The 21,468-nt window shown below is 36.9% G+C and overlaps 3 protein-coding genes across 5 annotated transcripts in view; 1 reads left to right on the top strand and 2 right to left on the bottom strand.

Moving 5' to 3' along the window:
- LOC132705842 (lysosome membrane protein 2) overlaps positions 1–9,313 on the top strand; it is a 75,285-nt gene extending 65,972 nt beyond the window's left edge. For both annotated transcript variants that reach the window (XM_060676762.1, XM_060676764.1), the window contains exons 9-12: positions 3,696–3,814; positions 3,872–3,997; positions 5,468–5,697; positions 7,632–9,313. In XM_060676762.1, coding sequence (XP_060532745.1) covers positions 3,696–3,814; positions 3,872–3,997; positions 5,468–5,697; positions 7,632–7,701 — 545 coding nt within the window. In that variant the 3' untranslated portion in view covers positions 7,702–9,313. The remainder of the gene's footprint in view (positions 1–3,695; positions 3,815–3,871; positions 3,998–5,467; positions 5,698–7,631) is intronic.
- LOC132705843 (uncharacterized) lies at positions 691–3,043 on the bottom strand. The gene is made up of 3 exons (XM_060676765.1): positions 2,944–3,043; positions 2,604–2,835; positions 691–1,373 (listed from the first exon to the last, which is right to left on the bottom strand). The coding sequence occupies exons 1-3, from the start codon at positions 2,995–2,997 to the stop codon at positions 841–843; spliced, it is 819 nt and encodes a 272-aa protein (XP_060532748.1). The 5' UTR covers positions 2,998–3,043; the 3' UTR covers positions 691–840.
- A 118-nt stretch (positions 9,314–9,431) lies between the features above and the next one.
- Positions 9,432–20,260, bottom strand: LOC132706188 (transmembrane protease serine 9-like). 2 transcript variants are annotated; one of them, XM_060677368.1, is made up of 7 exons: positions 19,856–20,260; positions 17,271–17,430; positions 15,776–15,956; positions 13,442–13,620; positions 12,975–13,150; positions 11,303–11,555; positions 9,432–9,978 (listed from the first exon to the last, which is right to left on the bottom strand). In XM_060677368.1, the coding sequence occupies exons 1-7, from the start codon at positions 20,069–20,071 to the stop codon at positions 9,773–9,775; spliced, it is 1,371 nt and encodes a 456-aa protein (XP_060533351.1). In that variant the 5' UTR covers positions 20,072–20,260; the 3' UTR covers positions 9,432–9,772. The 2 variants fall into 2 exon arrangements, with proteins under 2 accessions (XP_060533351.1, XP_060533352.1); XM_060677369.1 differs by having other exon boundaries at positions 15,776–15,953.
- Positions 20,261–21,468: the final 1,208 nt, after the last annotated feature.

Here is a 21,468-nt window from a genome sequence, read left to right as displayed (position 1 = left end):
ACCTTTCATAACATAAATATTTAGCTTTTACTCTGAACTCCTTGTAACAACAAGGGTGGTAGCCTATTACATCGTCATCCCAATGGTCAGGCAATTCAGCATCATTATATTTGTGGTTATGATGCTCTCGAGCGTGTGGATAATTTTTACACCATGGTCCATGGTCACTTTCACAATTAAATGTTATAAAAGAAAATTAATTAACACGTGTTGACAAGCCAAGTAAACAAAACTTTTTAATGCACAATGTATGTTGTATGCGTGTGCTGGATATTGTGTATGTTACGCGCATGCGCGTCTGATGCGAATACATACCGCCGATTTGATATAAGTATGTGTATGTATGTGTACACGTATATTCAAATATACAAGTATGTACATGTAACCACGTTTAAGTTACGGGCAATTTTCGAAATTTTCCACAGTAGGACTGAAAAAACCTACCATTTTATTTGTAGGACAAATGTTGTTTTAGATTATTTATCTGATTATCTCCAAACGCTCGTGTCAAATAAACTCGTGAGTCAAATGACGCTTACCGCATTTGTCGCATAATATACTATTATTCGATAATAAAAAGCGAACAAAATAAAAGCGAAACGAAAAGCAGTGAGAAGTTCGAAAAGTTCCCATCGGAATTTCATTTATTTTATTTTTTTTTAATTCTTAAAATAAATGGATACAAATAAATTAAGTCGAAAAAGGAAATTTTATTTTTTTACAATTTTACAATTTGAGTATCGAATTTTATACCCCCGGTGGGTTAACAAAAAACCTCGCTTACTTAAAAATAAACTTGCGTCGCAACGAGTAAGGCGAGGGGATCCAGTTTAGGTAGTCTTAGATCAGTGGCGGAGTATCTGTCGGTGTAGTATCGGATGGTGGGGTAATGGTGGGTAAAAGTGCGGGGGTCGGGGCGGGTGTCGTCGGCTCGGGCGCGTCCAAGAACCTCTCGTTGGCGCAGCCGGCGACTTCGGCCACAATAAGGGCGCCCCTCGAACTGACGGCCGCCACCTGTCCCGCGGTGCACACGAGCAGTTCGTCCTTGAGCTCGTCCGTGTACTGCTGCGCGATCCGGACCTGCCTATCGATATCCTGCGTCACTTGGTCGATGGATAACGTGATGTTGGTGGCCAGCGTGGTCGCGCAGGCCGCCTGCAGGATTTCTGCCTCCGATTTGCACTCGTCCAGTTCCTCTTGAAAAATCGCGCCCTGTCCCGACGCGGAAAATACCTGGACGCGGGAGGCGGCGACGATGCCGTATCCTGCGGACACCTCCGTCAGGACGCAGGAGGACACGCTGGCCCGCGCGGCCGGCGGCAGCTCGTTGATTTCGGTTTCGCTGTTGCCGACGCAGTCGTCTATGGCGACCCCTGAAATCGCCAGACGTGTCTCACTGTGGTCATATTTCGCGAACACGTGGCAACAAGCTTTCAAATGTTTCTTTGAAAATGGACAACGTATCAGAATTAAGGCTTAAGGAACTTCGAACATTCGCTCCGCAACTATAACGGAGAATTCCTAATTATGTCAGTTCTTGCGGGGAGTGGGTAAAATTTAATGCCCATAACGCGGTGTGGGTTAAAACCCCTACCCACTATATGAATTAAAAGTTCTCGATTTACTATATGGGCATTCGAATTTACCATTTTGCATTGTGGACGTTTTTTACATGCCTTATAATAATAAAATGATAATAGCTTTAATATTTTTTATTAGTAGTAATACCATAATAAATAACAAAAAAAAAATAAAAAAAAAACCGCAAGATTTTTCTGCATGTTTTGCTTATTTTTAATTGTTCTTACTGATTCAATTTGTTCCACAACAGAGCGATCACGTATCATTTTTGTATGGAGCCCTTGTTATTATTTTAAACACCCTGCATTGGAATAAGATGATGAAAACGGAATCTTATTAATCTTTTTACGTAGAGTCCAGTGACGTACTCAGATTTTTTTGCCAAAGATATTGTTATTGTTAAGATACACAGTTATGTTGTTTTAAGTGAAACACATATGTTTTATTTGATTGCGCTTTTTATACATTTTTAATTTTTTTTTATTATTTTTCAAATAAGCATATATTTTGATATATTAAAAAATATACTTGTTTTCTTTCTTATTTTATTTATTATTGTTTATTTAAAATAATTTGAGAAAAGCGTATATCAAATATATATTGTAAGCCATTGAAAAAAAATTAAATCAATGGTTCCCAGACTTTTTTTTCATAGAACACTTGCAAAACTGGATCCGGTGCACCCTCTGCAATCACATTAATACCACATCCTACAATCTACATATACGAAATGTATCTTTGTTATTAGGACCTCAAAAAAAATTATATTTTGTTTTAAAATACAAGGGCTAATTGAAATAGGTCAGTTTTTTGTTTCGCCCTGTAACTGAAAAACAAAGCCCGTCAGGATTGTTTTAGAAACTTGAACATTTGCGTCACTAAAGTCGAGCACAGTATTACGAAGGCCGCATCGCTCTATCTCTAATAGCTACTGAGATAACTAGCGATAACAATGAAAAATGGACACACTGTATATAAATTTCGATTTGAATTTATTGCCATGTTTCCGTGCGTCTACGCACCTAATTCACCCGCACGCGTCTTTAGGGACGCGATTTGCTGCAGGAACGCGTCCGCGGCGGCCTGGAATTCGGTGGCCACTATCTGGTTGGTCCTCTGGCCCAAGGCGTTGAAACTGACATTCAGGGCCGCCAATTCGCTGTCCGCGCTGTTGGTAGCGGTGATAAAGTTGTCGTTGAAAGTTTTCAGGAGCGTTTCGACGGTGTCGAATATCCCCCTGGTCGCCGGGATCGTCTGGAATTACGGTTTAATTAAGTCTATCAGAAAAGTCTTCATACACTAAATATGTGTTAACGAAGAAGGAGTAGTGTAAATAGACTTTTTTTAATAGACGGTACTTACGCTGACGGAGAGTACCCCCAGGCACAGGAAACACGTTAGTTTTGTCACGATCATATTGCACTTGCTTCGATCCGATGATTCCGGTTTATTTAAAGGCGAAATGAGGGCGAGATAAAACCGCCCAGATTAGATACCGCTTCAAAGAGTTGGATGAAAACACTTGAAGGTGAAACTAAAAAAAGCTTATCTCGTTCGAATTGTTCATTGATTTGGTGAATAACTGATTTTTCCTAGATTTAGCTGAGTGGTTCGTGAATCCCCCCTATCGGATAATTAATCAGCTTAAACTGGCATTTCGATGGTGCGATATGGAAGTGAAGCCAACTTTACCATAGAAAAAAACTGCTAATAACTGGAATTTCTCATTTTTGTAAACAGAAGGATGGGGTGTTATGTATTTATCGCTATATTCTTGCTGGAATTATTTATACATTATTATTTGGAGATCAAACAATATTTTCTTTAAATATTTGTACAAAATTGTACAAAAAATCAAAAACTTCTTAAAAAACCATAAAAAAACTCATGCAAATCGATATACTTAGATGAATATTATTTTAAAAGAGATTAAAATAGACGTGTACTTTCCTATATTTTTTGACTGGGAAAAACTATATTTTTACTTTTTGTGACAACTCAATTCTTCTATTTTATTTCTAAATAATACATGTTATACAAACAATAGACTCAAATGAACAATGACCACCGCATACAAAGTCGATCAATAATCCATTGCGACACTTTTCTTTCAGATGCCCCTGTATATCTGTCGTTTCCGCACTTTTTGGGCGCGGATCCGGCCCTGATAAAGCAAGTGGACGGTTTGGATCCGGTCGAAGCGAAACATCAGTCGTATTTCAAAATTCAAACGGTAAACATTGAAGTCGCGCACTTATTTCAATATTCAGACACATTTTATTTTTCTCAGAAACTGGGCGTCCCCCTTGAAGGAAAAATCAGGATCCAGCTGAACTTGAGGGTGCAGCAGGCGCCGTACATCATGTCGGTGAAAACGTTTCCGAGCATAATGTTTCCCGTAATGTGGATCGAGGAGGCACGTAGATAACTTAAATTATACTCATTGATAACGACGTCATACCAGCGGTAAAAAAAAGTCAGGGACTCTAGACAATATGGAAATACGTCGATCCGTTCGAAGATTTATATTTCCAACTGTTTGTACAAAATACCCATCCGGTATATATTTTGAAATGTTATCATTCTCCAATGAAAACGTAATTATTATTAAAAATATTCCCATGAACGTGTTGTCCGAAAATCTTCTTTATGTTGCAATCTGCAGCTCTTATTAAAACAAAAGTAAATCTTCACATAGTCAAATGTGATTAAAACAGTTCACAATACTAACCAAACAATCAACGTATGAATGCGCGGATCAGCACCAATACACACACTTCCATCCTTGATGGACTATACACAAACGCATTGCTAATAATTTATTGTTTATATTTCCGCGCTGCACGGTTTCATTTTTCGACTGACTGGTCAGAGAGCGGCGTTTCGTTTTTACAGAACGCTGCACACACAACAATTATTCAAAACTGTGATGAATGAAAAGTGTTAAAATGCAAAAAAAATCAGTCTTTAGGAAGAAATCATTTCTACTTACCATCAATGAGAAAAATCGAGAAAGGGTGTTTACATATACGTACCTGATGACATCTGAAAATGTATAGATTATTCTACTTTCTTCAAGCGCTGTATGTACATTGTACAGTTTATATAGGTAACTTAAAAGACTTATGGACCTATAGTTTTCGATGTTAGTATGGTCCCATTTTTTAAATAGCAGAATCGTGATTGCGTTATTCCATATGGGGGGATATTTTGATTTAGTACACACCAGTTAAATAGATAAATACTCAACAAAACTCCTCCCAATCTATGGCTACTCCTTCTTCTCCTAGAGCTTTACGATTTTTTGTTTTTTTGAGGGTGTTCGATTTCTTCCTACGTTTTGCATTTTTCTGATTTGCGCTACATTAACCTGATTCCTAGAACTCTTAAACTATATGTATTAAATATTTTCTATCCTGTTTGGTTTTGTAATTTAAATATTTCTATCTTCCATTTTCATCCTCCTATTTCTTTCGATTGTTTGTGTGATTTTTTCTTCTTTGCATTTTGTTTTTAATTTTGTTTCGTGCTAATTTTTTCCTCTTTTTCAGTTTTTGGGAACAATTGATTTTGCGCATCTCTTATTCTCCATATGTTGCTCGAGTTTGAGTGAGTATCCAGTTGTCGCTGTTCATTGGTGGAAATGCTAATGAGAAATTTGGCAACCTGGAATCCCTTCTCCCTGTTTCTGTTTTTTTCTGTTAAATTAAATTAAATTCTCCTAGGGAGTATTTTTATTTCTTTTTTTTTAAAGAATGGCCGGCAGGGTTTGTAGACACTAAGTTTTTTCTTGTATTTTCTTTGTATTAGATAAAAAAAATGACGTCATTGTCGTAGGATCCCGGCGACGTTTTTAAATATTACATCTCGTTGGTGCTTATTTCAGGGTATCGACGACCTGACGCCGCCCATACGTCGCTGGATCTATTTGGCGACGACCTTCGCCGAGGTGGGCTGTCCCCTGATGACGTACGGTTTCATTTTCTTCGGCGCGTGCGTCGTTTTGGGCGTGCTGGTCGACGCGTACAAATCGCTCGCGTTTACGAAGCAAACCATCGAGATCGGCATGAGAAACTTGCGGCGGCGCAGCAGCCTGCTCGTGACCACGTCGAATAGGTACGTGATCGCGCAGATGGTGAACATTATTATTATTCTATCGATTGTGTGAGGCAAATTTTGTCTGGAATGAGGCGGCTAGTAATAGGGATGGTTTTGTCACCTTTATTTTGCAACCAAAAACTAACTTAAGCAATAATAGGCATCTCAGCAAGCGCTTGTCAATCTGCGTTATTCTATAATGTTTTGCCGTTCCTCTCTGTTTTTACTTACTTACAACGTAGATGGCGCTGCGAGTTCCGCCACGAAAAATAATAAAATTAACACACACACACACCACACACTGCGAAAAGGTTTATTTTTTAAGTGCATGTTACACGATCTGATTTGGTGCTATAACTAACCAAAAACTGATCCAGTGATCATTTAAAAAAGTATATTTTCTTGCGATTATGAAAATTGTTAATTTGATTTTATCATTTGTATGATACGATACGAGGTTAGCGCCAAAATGTCACGGCCTGAAATAGATGCAGCTCCAGTATCACGTCTTCTTTTTAATATGTATCTTAGTAGGCTGCAAAAAAAATGAATTCTTGCGTCAAGTAGTTTTTTATTGACAGCATTTTAAACAAGACGTGTCCGAAAAAGAGTTAGTTAGTTAGCACCTAAAATTATTAAAGAAAGGCTGGACGGTGTGTACGGCTAAAGTTCTCCTTCGTATTCTGTAGTGACAGAATGGGCAAAACATTTTCGAATGGGACAGGAGTCTCTTGACGATGATTCAAGAACTGGTCGACCAGTGGAGGTCATAACGGAAGATATTGTTGCGATTGTGGGAGAGGTGGTATTGAGTGATCGACGTATAAAAGTCAAGGAAATCTCAGAAGTTACTAAGCTTTCTGACACAGTGTTCGTCGAATCCTGCATGATCATTTAGGTATGCAAAAGGTTAGTGGAAGATGGGTTCCTAAAAACCTTTCGGCTATTCAAAAACAACGCCGTGTCGAGTGGGCGCGGTCTTTTTTGGGACTCTGTGGGTCGGAACCGAAGCCTGTGATAGAAACTATTGTGACTGGAGATGAAACTCGATTATGACTCTCTATCGAAAAAAGAATCAATGGAGTGGCGTCGTAAGGATGAAGCAAAAAAATGCAGAGTCTGCCAGTCAACAAACACACTGTCAAGTGTAAGTGTTACGCAACACTTACGTGTACGTGTAAAACCTCGAGGACAACTGACCAGAGGCGTGCGTCTTGCACAAGCTGCCATTTTAGAGTCTGGGTTCCAACAGATAGATCATCCTCCCTATAGTCCAGATATGGCTCCCAGCGACTATTATTTGGTTGGATATTTGAAAAAGGACTTACGTGGACGGCGGTTTAACGACGAAGTTGAGTTAAAAGAGGCTGTTTTAGCTCATTTCGCAGACAAACCAAAATATTTTTTTTAAAAGGGATTGAGCTGTTAATAAAGAGATGTATTAAGTGTCTTGAAGTTAAGGGGGATTATATTGAAAAATAATAAAAAATTGTTACTCTGTTTTTTTTTTTCTATTTTGGCGCTGCCCTTGTAGTCTATACTTGTACATTTTATTTAGAAATTAAAAATAAATCAGTATTTTTCTTTTTCTAGTGATTTAGTTGTCACAAAAATTTAAAAATATTGGTTAAATTTAGGTAAATACGGATGCATCTTAAGCCTTTTCTGAAAATACTCAAAAAACATACAAGGTGCATTAATATATTTTAGAAAGCCTCATTTTCAATTTTATGTATATCATTTTTGTTTGCTTTTTCGAAAGTTTTTTAAGTTAAATTTTTTATAAAGAAGGAAATACATATCGGTTGAATACCAGATAATAACAAATAAAAGTCATACATTGACATTACTAGCCGCCTTTTTCTATTTCAAAATTTACCTCGCTTATCTATGACGTTTCGATTCCGGCTCAGACCGAGTTCACTGTTATTATTGCTCGAGGATCGTTTCAGGTTCATCTCGAGGCGAGAAACTTACACCCTGCTCGATTTCCAAGATGTGGACGCCGACGGCGAAGTATGATGACGGTCGACGTCGTCGTTTTTCGTGGTCTCGACTTCACGCAAAACGTTGATATTTTAGTTTCGTCTTTGATGAATCGAACTTCGACGCTAAAGCTTCGTTTACAATCGCGCTTCTTGCGGACATGCATCCGTCCAAGTCATAAAAGTACTAGATATACAGGGTGTTTGAAAAAGTTAATCGCAAGTCATTTGACTAAAATAATAGGAACGAGAAAAACACGAAAAACTGTTGGATTTATCTGATTCCGATTGAATTGTGAATATTTAGGTGAAAATTAAAATGAACTTTGCTGAGACATTAATTAAAGTTGTTTCTTCAACTGGAGCGGCATAGAGTGCCATTATTTTAGCAGAAGGAACATATATCGTCAAACGGTTGGCTTACTTTTTTGTAGCACCCTGTACATGTCTGGCACAAATACAGGCAATTTCGTACCAAATTCAAAAATATATTTAGATTACATTCAATTTTCACTTCTATAAGAAAATGTCGTATAGTATGGACCAAATATGCTTTTAAATATGGGCGACAAACCTGGTGGTTTTCTAGCACAGATTTGTTAAGGACCGGACTCAAGCAATCCTCAAAATTCCGAATACATTTTTTTTGGCCATGTGTCTCATAGATATACATTTATGCCAAAAACGATTCCAAAAAAGATCGCAGAAATTGAAATTGCAAAGAATTACTAAAATACGAATGGTCGTAATCAGAGGTATTAGGTAAAAATAAATGCCGCCTCTGGTGTCGAGGACCATTGAATCCATTGATAATCAATCAAAATTGAAGCCGATTGTAAATTCTTCGCTAATTTCGAAAAAATTCCGTTAATTGTTCTAAAAAGTCGATCTAAATGTGATATCTTAGGTTTAAGGTGTAAATAGTAGCAGCGACATGGTATATTATCCGGTTAAGGTCAATATGGGAACTTGCTCAGAGGCTGCGAAACATCATTCTCGTAAATGCTAGTTTTGTACTTTATTATTTTTGTAAGTTATAGAGGAACGGGTTTTTCGACAAAATTTAATGTGTTCAAAATATTATCTCTAGCTAGTCAGGACGGCAACGCCGCAAGACAGCAACGCGCTACGTACAAATAACGTAGATACGTATTAAGCGATTAGGTATTTTACTTTCAACGCCAAGGCGGACGTTAGAGAGAAAAAGCAGAGCCACAAGTTAGCACACCTACTGTTATGGGTATAGGCAACCAACTTTACGTACAGCAGCTGATTTCGGTGTTTTGGTTAGCTTGCTTCCGCTTGAAACGTTTTTTATGGTTTGTTGAATTATATATTCCATATAAATGAGGCGTCATACGAAAAGTAGGGTTATGGCACAAAATTATATACATCAAAAATGCCCTGCGGATGTCACGCATGGAAGCGCAGTTTGATACCGGTACGGACAGATGAAACGGCTGCTTTTTCTCCCTATTCAAAGGGTGTTTAAATTAATTTTTAGATAAATCTAATTCTCGGCGCTCGATAAAAGACTTGTAACGGACAACTTGCTCAGTTAGGCTAATATATTATATATATTTTTTAATAATACTGTTGATGTAAAGGTTATACAGAAATATACATTTTTATTAAATTCATTTAAGCTCCGCGTTGCGACTTATTTGCTTCTACTGCGGAAATAATTTGGGTTACATCGGGAGTGGCGTGGGGGGAAGGAGCATTCAATCGACCATCATTTAAAAAGCAATTTAATACCGTTATAAGTAATCGTTGTCTTTGAAAAAACTTTGCAAACAACATTGACCTTGGAAATAAATCCCAATCAGTATCTCACACCGGCAGGTTCAATTTTTATACAGGGTGTTCCTTAACACTTAATTTAATTTTTTTAACCAAGCAAGTTTTTGCGATAATGTTCAAACACAATATTCACCTGATCAAAAATGTAAGTGCTGCACCAGTTTTTTGCATTCGAAGAAATTTCAATCCAATCTCGCAGATTGTAGAATCGATAATGCATAAAAAAGTTTTTCCCCGAAGACTTTAGCTCCCCGTATCTCAGAAGTTAAAACGTTTAGGACGTACGCTGAAGAAATAGAAAGCAGCTAAGAGTATTTGCGCATCGCACTTAAGATCCAGTCCTTGCACCGCGCCACATCGCAGAATACAGCAAAGTTGCGCAGGTCACAGTGGCCTCCCTCGTCGCTGAGAGTCAACGAAGCCAACCCCCTCAAGTAAAACTTGCCGTGCCGGTTTAGGACGAAGCCGGCGCCGCTGTCGCCTATGCAAGGCCCTTTACCATCCCTTCTCCCTAAAACCACAGAATAAACAATCAGAAAAGTATTCTTACACAACTAACCAACCAATGGTAATTTATACCAAATCGGCGCTGGTACTAAATTACCTAACGCTTCCTCATGTCAAAATATGGGTGACATGCGCATGCGCGAGATTTAAAATCTCGTTTCTAACAAATGACCTTGGGACATTCATTAACCAACATGGCCGCTGACCGACCGTCAATAAGCTTCGATGCGGCATTTTTAAAGCATCTTTTTCTCATTAAATGTTTTGGGAAAACCACTTAAGTGTGTAGAAATCGCTGTTGAGAAAGAAAATGGCGCAAAGTAGAGGTTAGTGGGTGAAATGTAGCGGCATACGTGGAGAGTCATTATTCTCTATACAAAAAAATCAATGCTGTCTGAGACAACTTGACATTTTCATTCAAAATATTTCTAATGCGTCATGTTATCTATGCACTGAATACATCATAGGGCATTATTTTCGGGTCTAACCCTCTAATATGTTATAAAAAAGGTGATTCAACTTAAAATAAGATGGCGTTAAACAAATTAGAGGATCGTGTTTCAGATTTCAGAAAAATAAGCGTCCAAATAATCAAAAAACAAAGAAAATTGAAATCCTTTGCTAAAATTAGAAAAAACTTTATGTAACAATTTTATCCGTTAATGGTATATAACGCAACAAGTGTGGAAAATGGCCTTTAAGCTACGCGTTTATTGGGTACGAGCGGAGCGAGTGCTGAATAAATGAGTGACTCAAAAGTTTTTCTACTCCTTTGTGTAAAATACCTAATTATACAACGGCTAAAAACTAACGGTAGAAGAAAAAGTATAATATGCAACACGTTTGGTACACTTTTTAAGTCACTCGTTTATTAATCACTCGCGTGAATCAATTATCGTTTACCGCACTTGTTGCATAATCTACTATTACCGAACGTGTTGCGTACTTTACTTTTTTTACAATTGTTTTTTGGGTAGATTTTTGGAAAACAACAGGGATACATTTAGTGACATGAACATCAGAATTGACAAAAACCAGTCCAGTTACAATTCAGTTAAACTGTCGATGTACCTCTTACGGCTTCTTATAATAAACCAACGGAAACCAACCCCTAATAGAAGTTTAACTATTTGATTTGATGATTTTGATATTTATTAATTTCTTATTCCTTAATAATAGTTACATAACGTAGAACCCGGTGGCGCTGGTGAATAAGGTTCCGATCATAGACTAAATGTCTACTAGGCAATCTAAATAAAACTCTCTATTTAATTCGTTTTCTCTGTGCTGTTGCCTGGATTCTGCGACTTTAAACGCAATGCACTCACCCGCGCAAAACGTCATGTCCGATGTGATGGTGGCGTACGTCAAATTGGAGAACAAACACTGGTCGGTCGCCACGATCGGGACGCTGACGAAGTTCGCGTTAGGACTGACCGACCGCTTGGCGTCGCTGCTGACGCCCCATCCTGCCACGGACCCGTCGTCTCCGACGACCTTGTCCAGGGTTTCTTCGCCCGTCCATAAACATACGGGCGCGATGTTCCGCGAAAATTCGACGGCGTTGTTTAACGTTATGACCTATAAAATTTCAATGGTTCAGTTTTATTTGGATTTAAATATTTTGGAATTTGCTGGGAAAACGAGGGCATTTACATATTTTTGTGTAAAAACGGTTTGAAATAGGGACACTATTTAAAATGAAAAGTAGTAGAACAGCTACTATTCTACTAGATGGACACAATATAATAATATTCTTTGATTAAAATTGTATTTTAAAGTCTTAACTAATTATTGTATTATCACATTGCACACTTCAGGCCATAGTAAAATGCTGTTGGGACATTTGCCAACAAATTTATTTTCACCATAGTAATCACACACTCCCAGAGATAAAAAACAATTAGATTGAGTAAAATTTTGTTAATCGCAGTAAATCATTTTTACTTAGAAATCACCTAATGCCATAGTAAATGCAAAAAAAAAAACATAACAAAACAGGACTGCCAGACAGATTATAACGAAAAATAGCGAGATTTTAGGGTGGAACTAGCTCCCTCTACATATTATGTGAAAAAATAGAATGTAATTGTTAACCTAAATTCATGTTTTAATGTCTCAAACACAGCTTTTGCTACATTTCGACAAATAAACTGAAATCATCTGTATCTCTTCAATGAAATATGAACTCAGTCTTGGCTACTACATTTTATAGTCAAAGTTCTTGGTAAACCTTACATTAATATAAAATATATTTTAGCGCCGCATCCTGCTGTATAATCTCCTTAAAATATTGATAGAATGTTGAAAAAATATTACATACCAAAATGATATACTTCACTGTGAAGTAATCATCACGAAACACATTAAAACATTTAAAAAAGGACATTACCTGCAGATTAAAAAATAGGTCAAAAAATTATACGCAGAAACTGACAGCGAGATTAATTCCCAGCACTCTCGAAGTTGATTTTTGAAGATGGACCGACCTCACAAAAATTCAGAGATATAACGACGCTTATATGTTTTTTCCAATATTGTCAACATATTTTGCCTTTAATAACACAATTTCTCATTGCACGTATGAGGGATTTAGTAATTTTGTATCTCTTTTTTTTTATCTGACGTTCTACAACGAGGCACTATGTAAGTTAACTTTTATCTTGTTCATTGGGAAGGTGAAAGAACTATTAATCTCTCGTTTAGGTAAGCCTGATTTTATAATTGCCTGTGCATAAAATATTGAAATGATTTTAAAAACTGGATCATCAAACGGTGAAAGAAATGAATGGTTGCAGAGACAATGCTTTTGTTTTGGATTTAAAAATTCCGTAGGTATTCTTAAGAAGTATGTAACTTCCATGAGTATTTTTGTGTGAAAATCAAATGGCAGAGAGTTTGCTGTATTGACAGCTGGAATAACGATGTTTTCCATGCGAACGATAATGTTTTTGAGTGCTGATTTGAAAGATGTACCAACAGTGCGTGACGGCGACTTACGCAAACGTCTCCGTGCGCGCCGCCTTGGTCGTATTCGGGGTGAGTTCGGACGTCGCTCGCCTCCCTCGTAATGGCGCCGTTGGTGGCCCACCGACCCACGTCAGCCTTGCCGAATACCAACAAAATATCCTCCGTTTTTACTATCCGTACTTTGTAGTACTGCACGCACCTGGCGGCTGTACCAAATTAAAGTATTACGATTAATTTATACAGGTTTTTTTCAGAGTAAATAGAATATTAAACAATAACGTCGGTTAGATGGACATTTTTATTTTTTTGGAAAAAAATAATTCTGTTTAAACAGTTTTCCGTAAAAAAGGTATAGCTTGGAGTTATGGTGGTGTTTTAACAAGTAACACAGACCGTGTTCTAAATTCCATTCAGGTAAAAATGATTTTTGATATCCTTATTAATCAAAAGCACTGAGGTTTTTTTGACACACCGCGTAGATAATTCTGCAAATCTACCTGTGACCACGTGTCTGTCGGAAATTAAATTAGCGGTGCATTTGTACTCGTATCCGTTGCCTTTGACGACAAACATGGCCACCAACCAGGGGAACACGCCGTCGGACAGTTCCTCCCCGCCCAGCACCAAAGGGACGATGGCGGTAGACGCGATTCCGCATTCTCCCTCTTTGCCATTGCTGGAAAAAAAGCCCCCCACCGTTAGTGATGGTAACGGTACTAAGGATCGTCCAAACTAACGATACTTTTACTGTGCAAGGTAACGAGAAATTTCGGTATCATTTTTTAGAACAATTCCAGATAATCCGAAGATAATTAATTATTCAACCACTCCATCTATCATGTCTTATAGCTAAATTGAAAATTGTTTAAATATACTCGCCTTCACTTCTATGCGGCAATAATGATTGCGCTGATAGTGATAGGAATTTATGAGTTGTGATAGTGCGATTTTTTTATATGGTTTATATTAACCACTAACCGCAGTCCTCCCATCCATCAATATATTTGGGCATCATTTTCAGTATCTTCATCTGTATCTACAAAGTAGTGGTAACGCTCGTAGCGGGTGGTGCTAATACGCATTTGCCTCAGTTAGGCTTACTCTAAAATTGTCAGTTCGCAGTTTTTTGTACAAAGGCAAGAGAACGCATCTTACTAGGCAGGGTGCCAAAAATATAATTGGAACTATTTAGGAGCACAAAAATCAGATCGGCACAAAACACGGTCTCCGTAATCGATGGTTTTCCAGAGACGAGATCAGCGGAATAGGACGATATCAAGACAAGAACTGCAATTCTTTTTCTTAACCCTGACGCTCATTTTAATGCATATTATAAAACGCCTAAATCGAACCAGGCAAATTGTAAAATACTTCCGTTTTCACAATTAGCCTAATATCCTTCAGGATTTTCATAATAAGCCTAAGATTTTCGGTCGTATTGCGTATATGCCCAGTCATTTTGAAAAAGCCTAGGCGTATTATAAAATGCCTGGTTTTACAATACGCCTACGACATATACATTACGAATCAGTAATGTATATGTCAGTAATATGGTATTTTATTTGGTATTTTTCGATCAGTGGCTTGTTTTTTCGATTAATTTCGGTGAATTGAGATTTAGGACTTTCATAATTGACCAGATCTCATCTACATGTGAAACAGTCGGCCCCAGAGCTTATATCTACTTTACTACAATGGGCGGAAGAAGATATGTAGGGCTACACTTCGTAGAATATCGTATCTATCTTTTTATCTACGTCTACATGTTACACTTATGCAATAAGACTCCAGAGAATATGTAATAAGCTTGAATTGTGCATCAAAAACTACCAAAAATTCGAAACCTCATCTTTAAAAAGTTTAATCTTTATAGTTTTTCATTTTATTGAGAAAAATATTTAAAGTATTTTCTTTTTCAGTTCTCTAGTATTATGGTCTTGTACTTGTCTTGTCTTCTCTTGGTATGTTTCACTTTGTTTTATTATTTTTTTGTGTTTATGTCAAAAATAAATTAAACTTGTTTTTCATAACTCTAAATTTGTTTAAAATAAATTATAATGACTGTTTTCGCCAATCAATATTATTATATTATATATTATTATTAAATATCAGAGTCTGTATAAAATAATACATATTTATTATTTCTTTTCGAATACTTAGTTTGATTTATTGCATTATCCGCTTTGCTGGATCAGTAAGTTGCATATAGTTTCTACATATGTATATAGAGGTCCTGCTGATCATACAGGAACTTTTGAAGTGATCATAACAGAAATTGTTGAGAAGGGCCGTTCAACACAACACAACATTTCTCTACTACTTGCCACGTCAATCACTATTTTTTTTTAAATAAGTGAAAATTTGCATTTTTGTTAATTCTGTCTCTCAACCTGTTGCTGTAATGTGTCTTTTATGTTCAGCAGAATCCAAAGAAAAGGGAAATTACTAAGCGCACTTTGCATTTGCAGGCCTCAAAATTGCCATGTAATATATAAAGAGATTAACTGCTTAAGACACAGGTTACTTTCAGATTTTTCAGCCCTTCTAGTTTTTACTACTACTATTATTGAAAAACCACAACGCAAAATGCCTTAAAGTTTTTAAAACGTCCCTGTTAAGAACGCTTAAACTTTTTATTAGACAAAATATACAACATACGTCAGTCACAAAATTGGACGCGCGCATTTTAGGGATACAAAAACTGCGAGTGTTTTTTTTTTTTAACAATTTTTGGTTCTAAACTAAAAATATCACAAGCGGTCTATGCGCGCGGCGCGGGAAATAAAACAGCTTAACTATATTTCCATCCTGGTCGACTTCACTCGACTAACCTTTTGAGGTCCAATTCCGAATCGGCACCGACTGGGACCAACTTGTCTTGGTCCAAATTGGCCGCGTCAATTTCCGATTCGATAGGCGGTTCGGCTTCGTTTTGGGCGGCCCCTCGGTCGTTGAAAAAAAAGTACTGGTGACTGGTCCACGTGTTTGTCACGCCGGCCGTGCCCGACACTACTACAAAATATACTTCGGAACTAGTGGCATCAAGACAGAGAGCTACAATCCAACGAGAGGCGACGGTGGCGATGCGCATGATCGGCGGTCCCGGATATAAACGTCGAAAGTAAAAAAAATATTTAAAAATTTAAATATAAAACAACCAACATTAATTTTATTATCATTTTTATTATATTAAACAATTTTAGGGTTTGATTAATTCCTTCCAATAGAACGAGTCATCTAGCTTAGCTTAATAGGACCCCAACACTTTTGTTACCATTTTTAATGTTGGTTGAATTAATTAAAAAATTAATTCGTCATATAATCTTGGGTATTATAATATATAAATATTTTATAAATTGCTATATTAATGTAAGCCAAATTATATAATTAATATTAAAATCAGCTGTTAGATTAATTCAAGGGTGCGTATTCTCGACCCTTATTACGCCACATTCATTTAATTTAGTAAGTCGTTAGAAATTTATGTGACAATTTTACAAACTTCCGAATATTATGAAGCACCTTTTTGCTATCTCAGATTCTGTTTATGGAGCCCCATTTTTATAGGTCGCCTCACGTTGTGAAGTGTCGAAGTCAGAGTGTCTCTCTTAGTTTTTAGATTGTGATCTTTTATTTTATTTTTATTTTTATATAACATTGTGTCTAATCTTTTTTCCTGTAGATACTAATTGGTAAGAGAAAAGTTTATTAAATTTAATTTGGAATGATATCGTTAATTTAAAATATTTAAATATCCTGACGGAAACCGATGGTTATCTGTCTTAATTATATATTGTATAAATTTATGTTTAAATCGTTTCCAGCTCGGTGCGTGAAAGTTTTAAAAAATCTAAACATTAGTGATGGAAAGAAGGAAAAAAGAAAATCTGGTTTCAGCATTAACTAATTTACTAATAATTATTAAAGTAAGTAACGATATTATTATTAATAAAAAATTCTGGCCGTTATGACAGACAAACATTTGAATTATGAAATTTTTTATTCTTTACTTTACTTTATTTCAAGTATTGTTTTTCATTAAAACAATTAAATAAAATTAAAAATACATCGTACGTTAATAGTTATTTGTGTAAATATCGCAAAAAGATTGAATTTGTTGCATGAAGTTGATGATAATACCTATAAGGATATAAAAAATTACAACTTCTTAATCCACAATATTATTGTGTGTATTGTATTATTGTAGTATTGTATTGTAAAAGATGTACCTTAATTTACTTTTAAAAATCAATTTTGTTAGGTTAAAATGAATCAGTGTAGAGCTTACTGTCGCCTCTCATTTGGAGTTCTATGAACATGGCTTACATGGCTCCTGAGGTCCCGCGCAAAACACCTTCCCATTGTACCTAATTAGCGTTATCCTGGGAATGACGTCCTGGTAAGGGAAGTATACGTTGTAGAGTAGCTTTTTCGTCGAGCCCGACGTTGCCGGATTTGGCGGCGTCGTCAACTTGATCTGGACGTTCTGAATCAAAATTATTACGCTGAGAACGACGTGAAGAGATCGGCAATGTATCATTGGAAAGTCCGGTAAATATCGATAGTCCCAAACACTGCCAGCCAAACACAGCAGCGTGTGTGATGTAATAACGGTTTTTTATTGATTCGCAAGATTCGGACAATACATCAGAAAATGAGTTCGCGGAACGGCGATCCGTGTAGTATATTTCCGCGAACTTTTGTACACGTCGTAGATTATTAGTACACCTACTATTCGAGTCTTAATCCTGATTTTGGCGTGATTTCCATCTAGGTTTTTTTCTATTATCTCGCGCACCCTGTACGATAGGCGAAAACCGCAAACACAAAGCCCTCGTCATGGCGCATGTCATTGTTTAAACCAAATTGTCCTTTCTGTAAGGGTTCATAATTTACATTTTATGTTAACACTTTTATTTAGTTGGTATTTATTTTGCCCCAATCTCGTACAAAGATAAGACGTCCCGCGTTTTCTGAATCAAAACTTTTGGTAAAGACTTAGGTTATTTGGAAATTAATTTGCAAATAGTATTTTGAAGGTTTGAGTCTTCTACCAATTGGATCGCTGGCGAGACGGTGTCTATTAAAAAACAGTAGACAGTGCTAGGTTTGCAACAAGACTATGAGGGCGCATAATATCAATATTAATTCTTTTAAGACTTTTATAATATGTTGATCTAGTATCAGAGAACGAGGGAAAGTTAGATTCCAATTATACTCATACTTTGTGCATCAGGTCTCTCTTTTTGCTGCTACATTTGGAGTGCTCAGTTGATGTCAATATTTTCTTAAAATTGAGTCCTGTAAGGATTGCCTTATAGGTCATATTTAGGCAAAACGCCCAAGTTTCTGCTTGCCAATGTCAGCAAAAAGGGTATTGTAACTACCGAATAAAAATGCAAATATTTCAGATGTCAATCGGTGCAAGTAATTTTGTTTATGTTAACTCGGTGCTAAAATGTAATTTTTAGCGGGTTTTACGTTGCATATATCGAAAATCGATAGAAAATGACCAGAATGACCCCTACTCCGATAGTGGATCAGAATATACAGCAGAAAATAAGGAGAAGTCAACTGATTCTGACGAGGGTTCTGGTAAGTGATTTCCTAATTTTAAGAATAAATATGAACTGTTCATGTGACGGCTTTTTAGTACTGTTTTTTAATAATTTTTAATTAAAGCGATTAAATTGCTAAAATAAACATGGGTCTGGTAAATTTTCTTGCAAAAATATTTACATTATCAAGGTTTATTTGACTTTTGTTATTTGACCTCTAAAATTTCAGATACTTCTCATTCTCATTCAAACTGTTAAACAGCGTCGTGCTAGGAATTCTTTAAGACCACCGAAATCAAAATCAGTAAAATATGTTTTAACTACCTCAACAAACCACAGTTAAAACGTCAGAAAAATGTTTAAGCTCTATAAGGAAAAATGCTAACAAGGGAGGTCAAAACCAGATGTACCATCACATTTTAATATTCGTTTTAGGCCAATAGCTAAAGATATATGCCGGTGAATTAATTTTGCAATTGTTCCCAATAAATAAATTCTGAAAGAACATCCTACCACTTATAGCCATATTGTTACGTACTCTGACTGTTTCATAGATCAAAACCGTAATATTAAACTAAACTTATCTTTATTTAAACTTGTGCAAAAGTCAGAAACGACTAAATCTTTTACTGATCACAAGTTTTTGGCTTTTGGACAGTAAAAATGAAGAAAAAAATTAATTTATTATTATTTATTATTAACTCATTTCAGGTAGTTGAAATGAACAGTAAAGAATTTGTCTCAACAAAACCGACGGAGTTAAAAATAAAATGGCTTAGGTATTAAAAAAAATTACCAAATGCCATCAACACTGCAAGACCATTTTCGGTTTTACTTGGTTAATAATGATAACCACTCTATCGAAATCGTAGGACTGTCAAGCCCATTAAAAAGAATCACATGTCTGATTTGCTGCTTTACGTCACCCCCCACCCCCGGAAATTTAATATTGCGGCAGAAAATAACATAACATAAAAAAGGTCCAGAGGACACTCAGCGTAAGTTGTTTTTTTTTGAAAATTTTGTTTTATTGTTTTAAATTTTCTTACCTGTGTATTAATTTTCTTGCATTCGAAATCGTAGGACTGTCAAGCCCATTAAAAAGAATCACATGTCTGATATTTGCTGCCTTACATCACCCCGCACAGAAACTTTTAGTATTGGGATTATAGATTTTGAAAATGTATTGTTTATTGTATAAAAATGCAACGGACAACCTGTAAAACCAAAATTCCACCAAAATAATCAGGCCCATTGTGCTAGAAAAATTGCATCGTGTCTATGATAAACAAAAATGACCAGTTAAAAATACGTGCATTTTAACAGCTGTTAAGATTCGACGAATACACTTACGTTGGGTCGTTCGAAACTGCCGGCGAAAGACGCGTTGAGGTGCAAGTTCAACTTGCTTGCGCCGTCGTACGGAATCTGGACCCGGCCGAAGACCTCCTTGCCGAAACTCACCCTGTTGTAGCTGAACACGTCCGGGCACGGATTAGGTGGTATCCTGAGCGCCAGGGTCAACGAAAGAGGTCCCAGAACGAGCAGGAACGAAGTGGCGACGATCATGTTCGGGTCGGTGCAGTTTCTTGACTCTGCTTGCTATTACGAGGTTGGGTCGTTTTGTTTTATACGATGCCGTCCTGAGACCACCAACCGTTTCGCACCTGTTCCCGAAAAACACCTGTATTCGACGATATCACACCGAGGAACCGTCCTAATTGATGATTATTGACGTACCATTCGCGATTGACTGTTCCGCCGTTCGTTCGGAAATCGCTGATTTATTGGATGGCGTCGCGGTTAATGACGTCGAGGCTGGTCTGGTCGGGAGTCGGTTTGATGCCGGTTACGTGCCGGCGACTCGCCTCGATCGGAAAACGTGGGAGTTGTTTTGTCAAGGAGTTGGGGTCTTAATATCCCAGTAGTGCTATTCTCGAAAAATGGATAAATTTTACCTGCAGGGAGATTTTATTTATTTATTATTCATTTTAAGGACAGAGTCTAATTCTACATAAAAGCCAGAGCACATTATAGGAGTTATATTTTATAAGCCTTTGAAATTATGTGGGACATATCGGTACCGTTTTTAGATTTTCATCCATACAAGCATATTCTATAGGATCACGGACGCGGTGAGGCATGTTGAGAGATTTTGATCTATACTTGAATAAGTGACACCATTCTAAATCCTCCTGTAACAGAACCTGATCTTCACGAATTCCAATAATCGAGAAGTCTTTTAGGTCATCGGCAAAAAGACGGTAATTAGCATTATGGGCAGCTATATCATTTATAAATATGAGAAACAGTAGCCGCCCTAAGTGAGAGCCCTGAGGCACCCCCGAGGTAACTGCTTTAGCAAGCAGCACTTCATGATTCGCCCTATCAAATGCTTTGCAAAAATCTGTGTAAACAGCTTCAACCCATATAAATAAAATAAATAATAAAACAACTGTGGTATGGAACTTAATATAGATCCAGGTCTATAATTTGTAACGTGGGAAAGTTCTTCTATTTTATAAATGAGAACAATGTACTCTGGAAAAATGCCTAAATGCGTAATTCATTAAAAATTATGATTGAAATTTTATGATAGTTATTCAGGACGGCTAATATTAATTGGTGGGCTGATGGTCAGCCCAGAAGTGAAGTTTCTGGTGAGTCAATGTAAATCTCACATTTTTAGTGTAATTTTTAATTAATTAAATAATTAATTTTCGAAAAGGTGCCCGAATCGATGTGGGAAAACTGCTTTGATGATTGGTTCTATGGAATGCAAAAGTATATTGATCCTCAGGGTGAATATTTTGAGAAACAATACAGTCATATAAAAGGTAGCTCTCGTATATGTAGAAACTGTAGACTTCGCCTGTGAGTCGTTGGACCAACGACTTTCCAACTTGTGCTGGTCGTAAATGGTACGTACCTAACAGCGCGATGACCTGCGCAGACGTCCTGGCTTT

The sequence above is a fragment of the Cylas formicarius genome, unplaced genomic scaffold, assembly GCF_029955315.1.
Source record: "Cylas formicarius isolate icCylForm1 unplaced genomic scaffold, icCylForm1.1 PGA_scaffold_8__14_contigs__length_24414737, whole genome shotgun sequence".
Classification (NCBI taxonomy): Eukaryota; Metazoa; Arthropoda; class Insecta; order Coleoptera; family Brentidae; genus Cylas; species Cylas formicarius.
Note: the sequence above shows the minus strand (reverse complement) of the source record. Positions and strands in the feature narration are given on the sequence as shown.

Bases quoted from the DNA above. Each gene is read 5' to 3' on its own strand.
- LOC132705843 (XM_060676765.1), bottom strand. From the start codon at position 2,997: ATGATCGTGACAAAACTAACGTGTTTCCTGTGCCTGGGGGTACTCTCC. The intron at 2,836-2,943 runs GTAAGTACCGTC...CCGTAATTCCAG, and splicing joins TGGGGGTACTCTCCGTCAGC to ACGATCCCGGCGACCAGGGG. The intron at 1,374-2,603 runs GTGCGTAGACGC...TGGCGATTTCAG, and splicing joins GACGCGTGCGGGTGAATTAG to GGGTCGCCATAGACGACTGC.
- LOC132706188 (XM_060677368.1), bottom strand. From the start codon at position 20,071: ATGATCGTCGCCACTTCGTTCCTGCTCGTTCTGGGACCTCTTTCGTTG. The intron at 17,431-19,855 runs GTAAGTGTATTC...ATTTTGATTCAG, and splicing joins GCAGTTTCGAACGACCCAAC to AACGTCCAGATCAAGTTGAC. The intron at 11,556-12,974 runs GTAAGTCGCCGT...GAAATTTTATAG, and splicing joins GCGCGCACGGAGACGTTTGC to GTCATAACGTTAAACAACGC.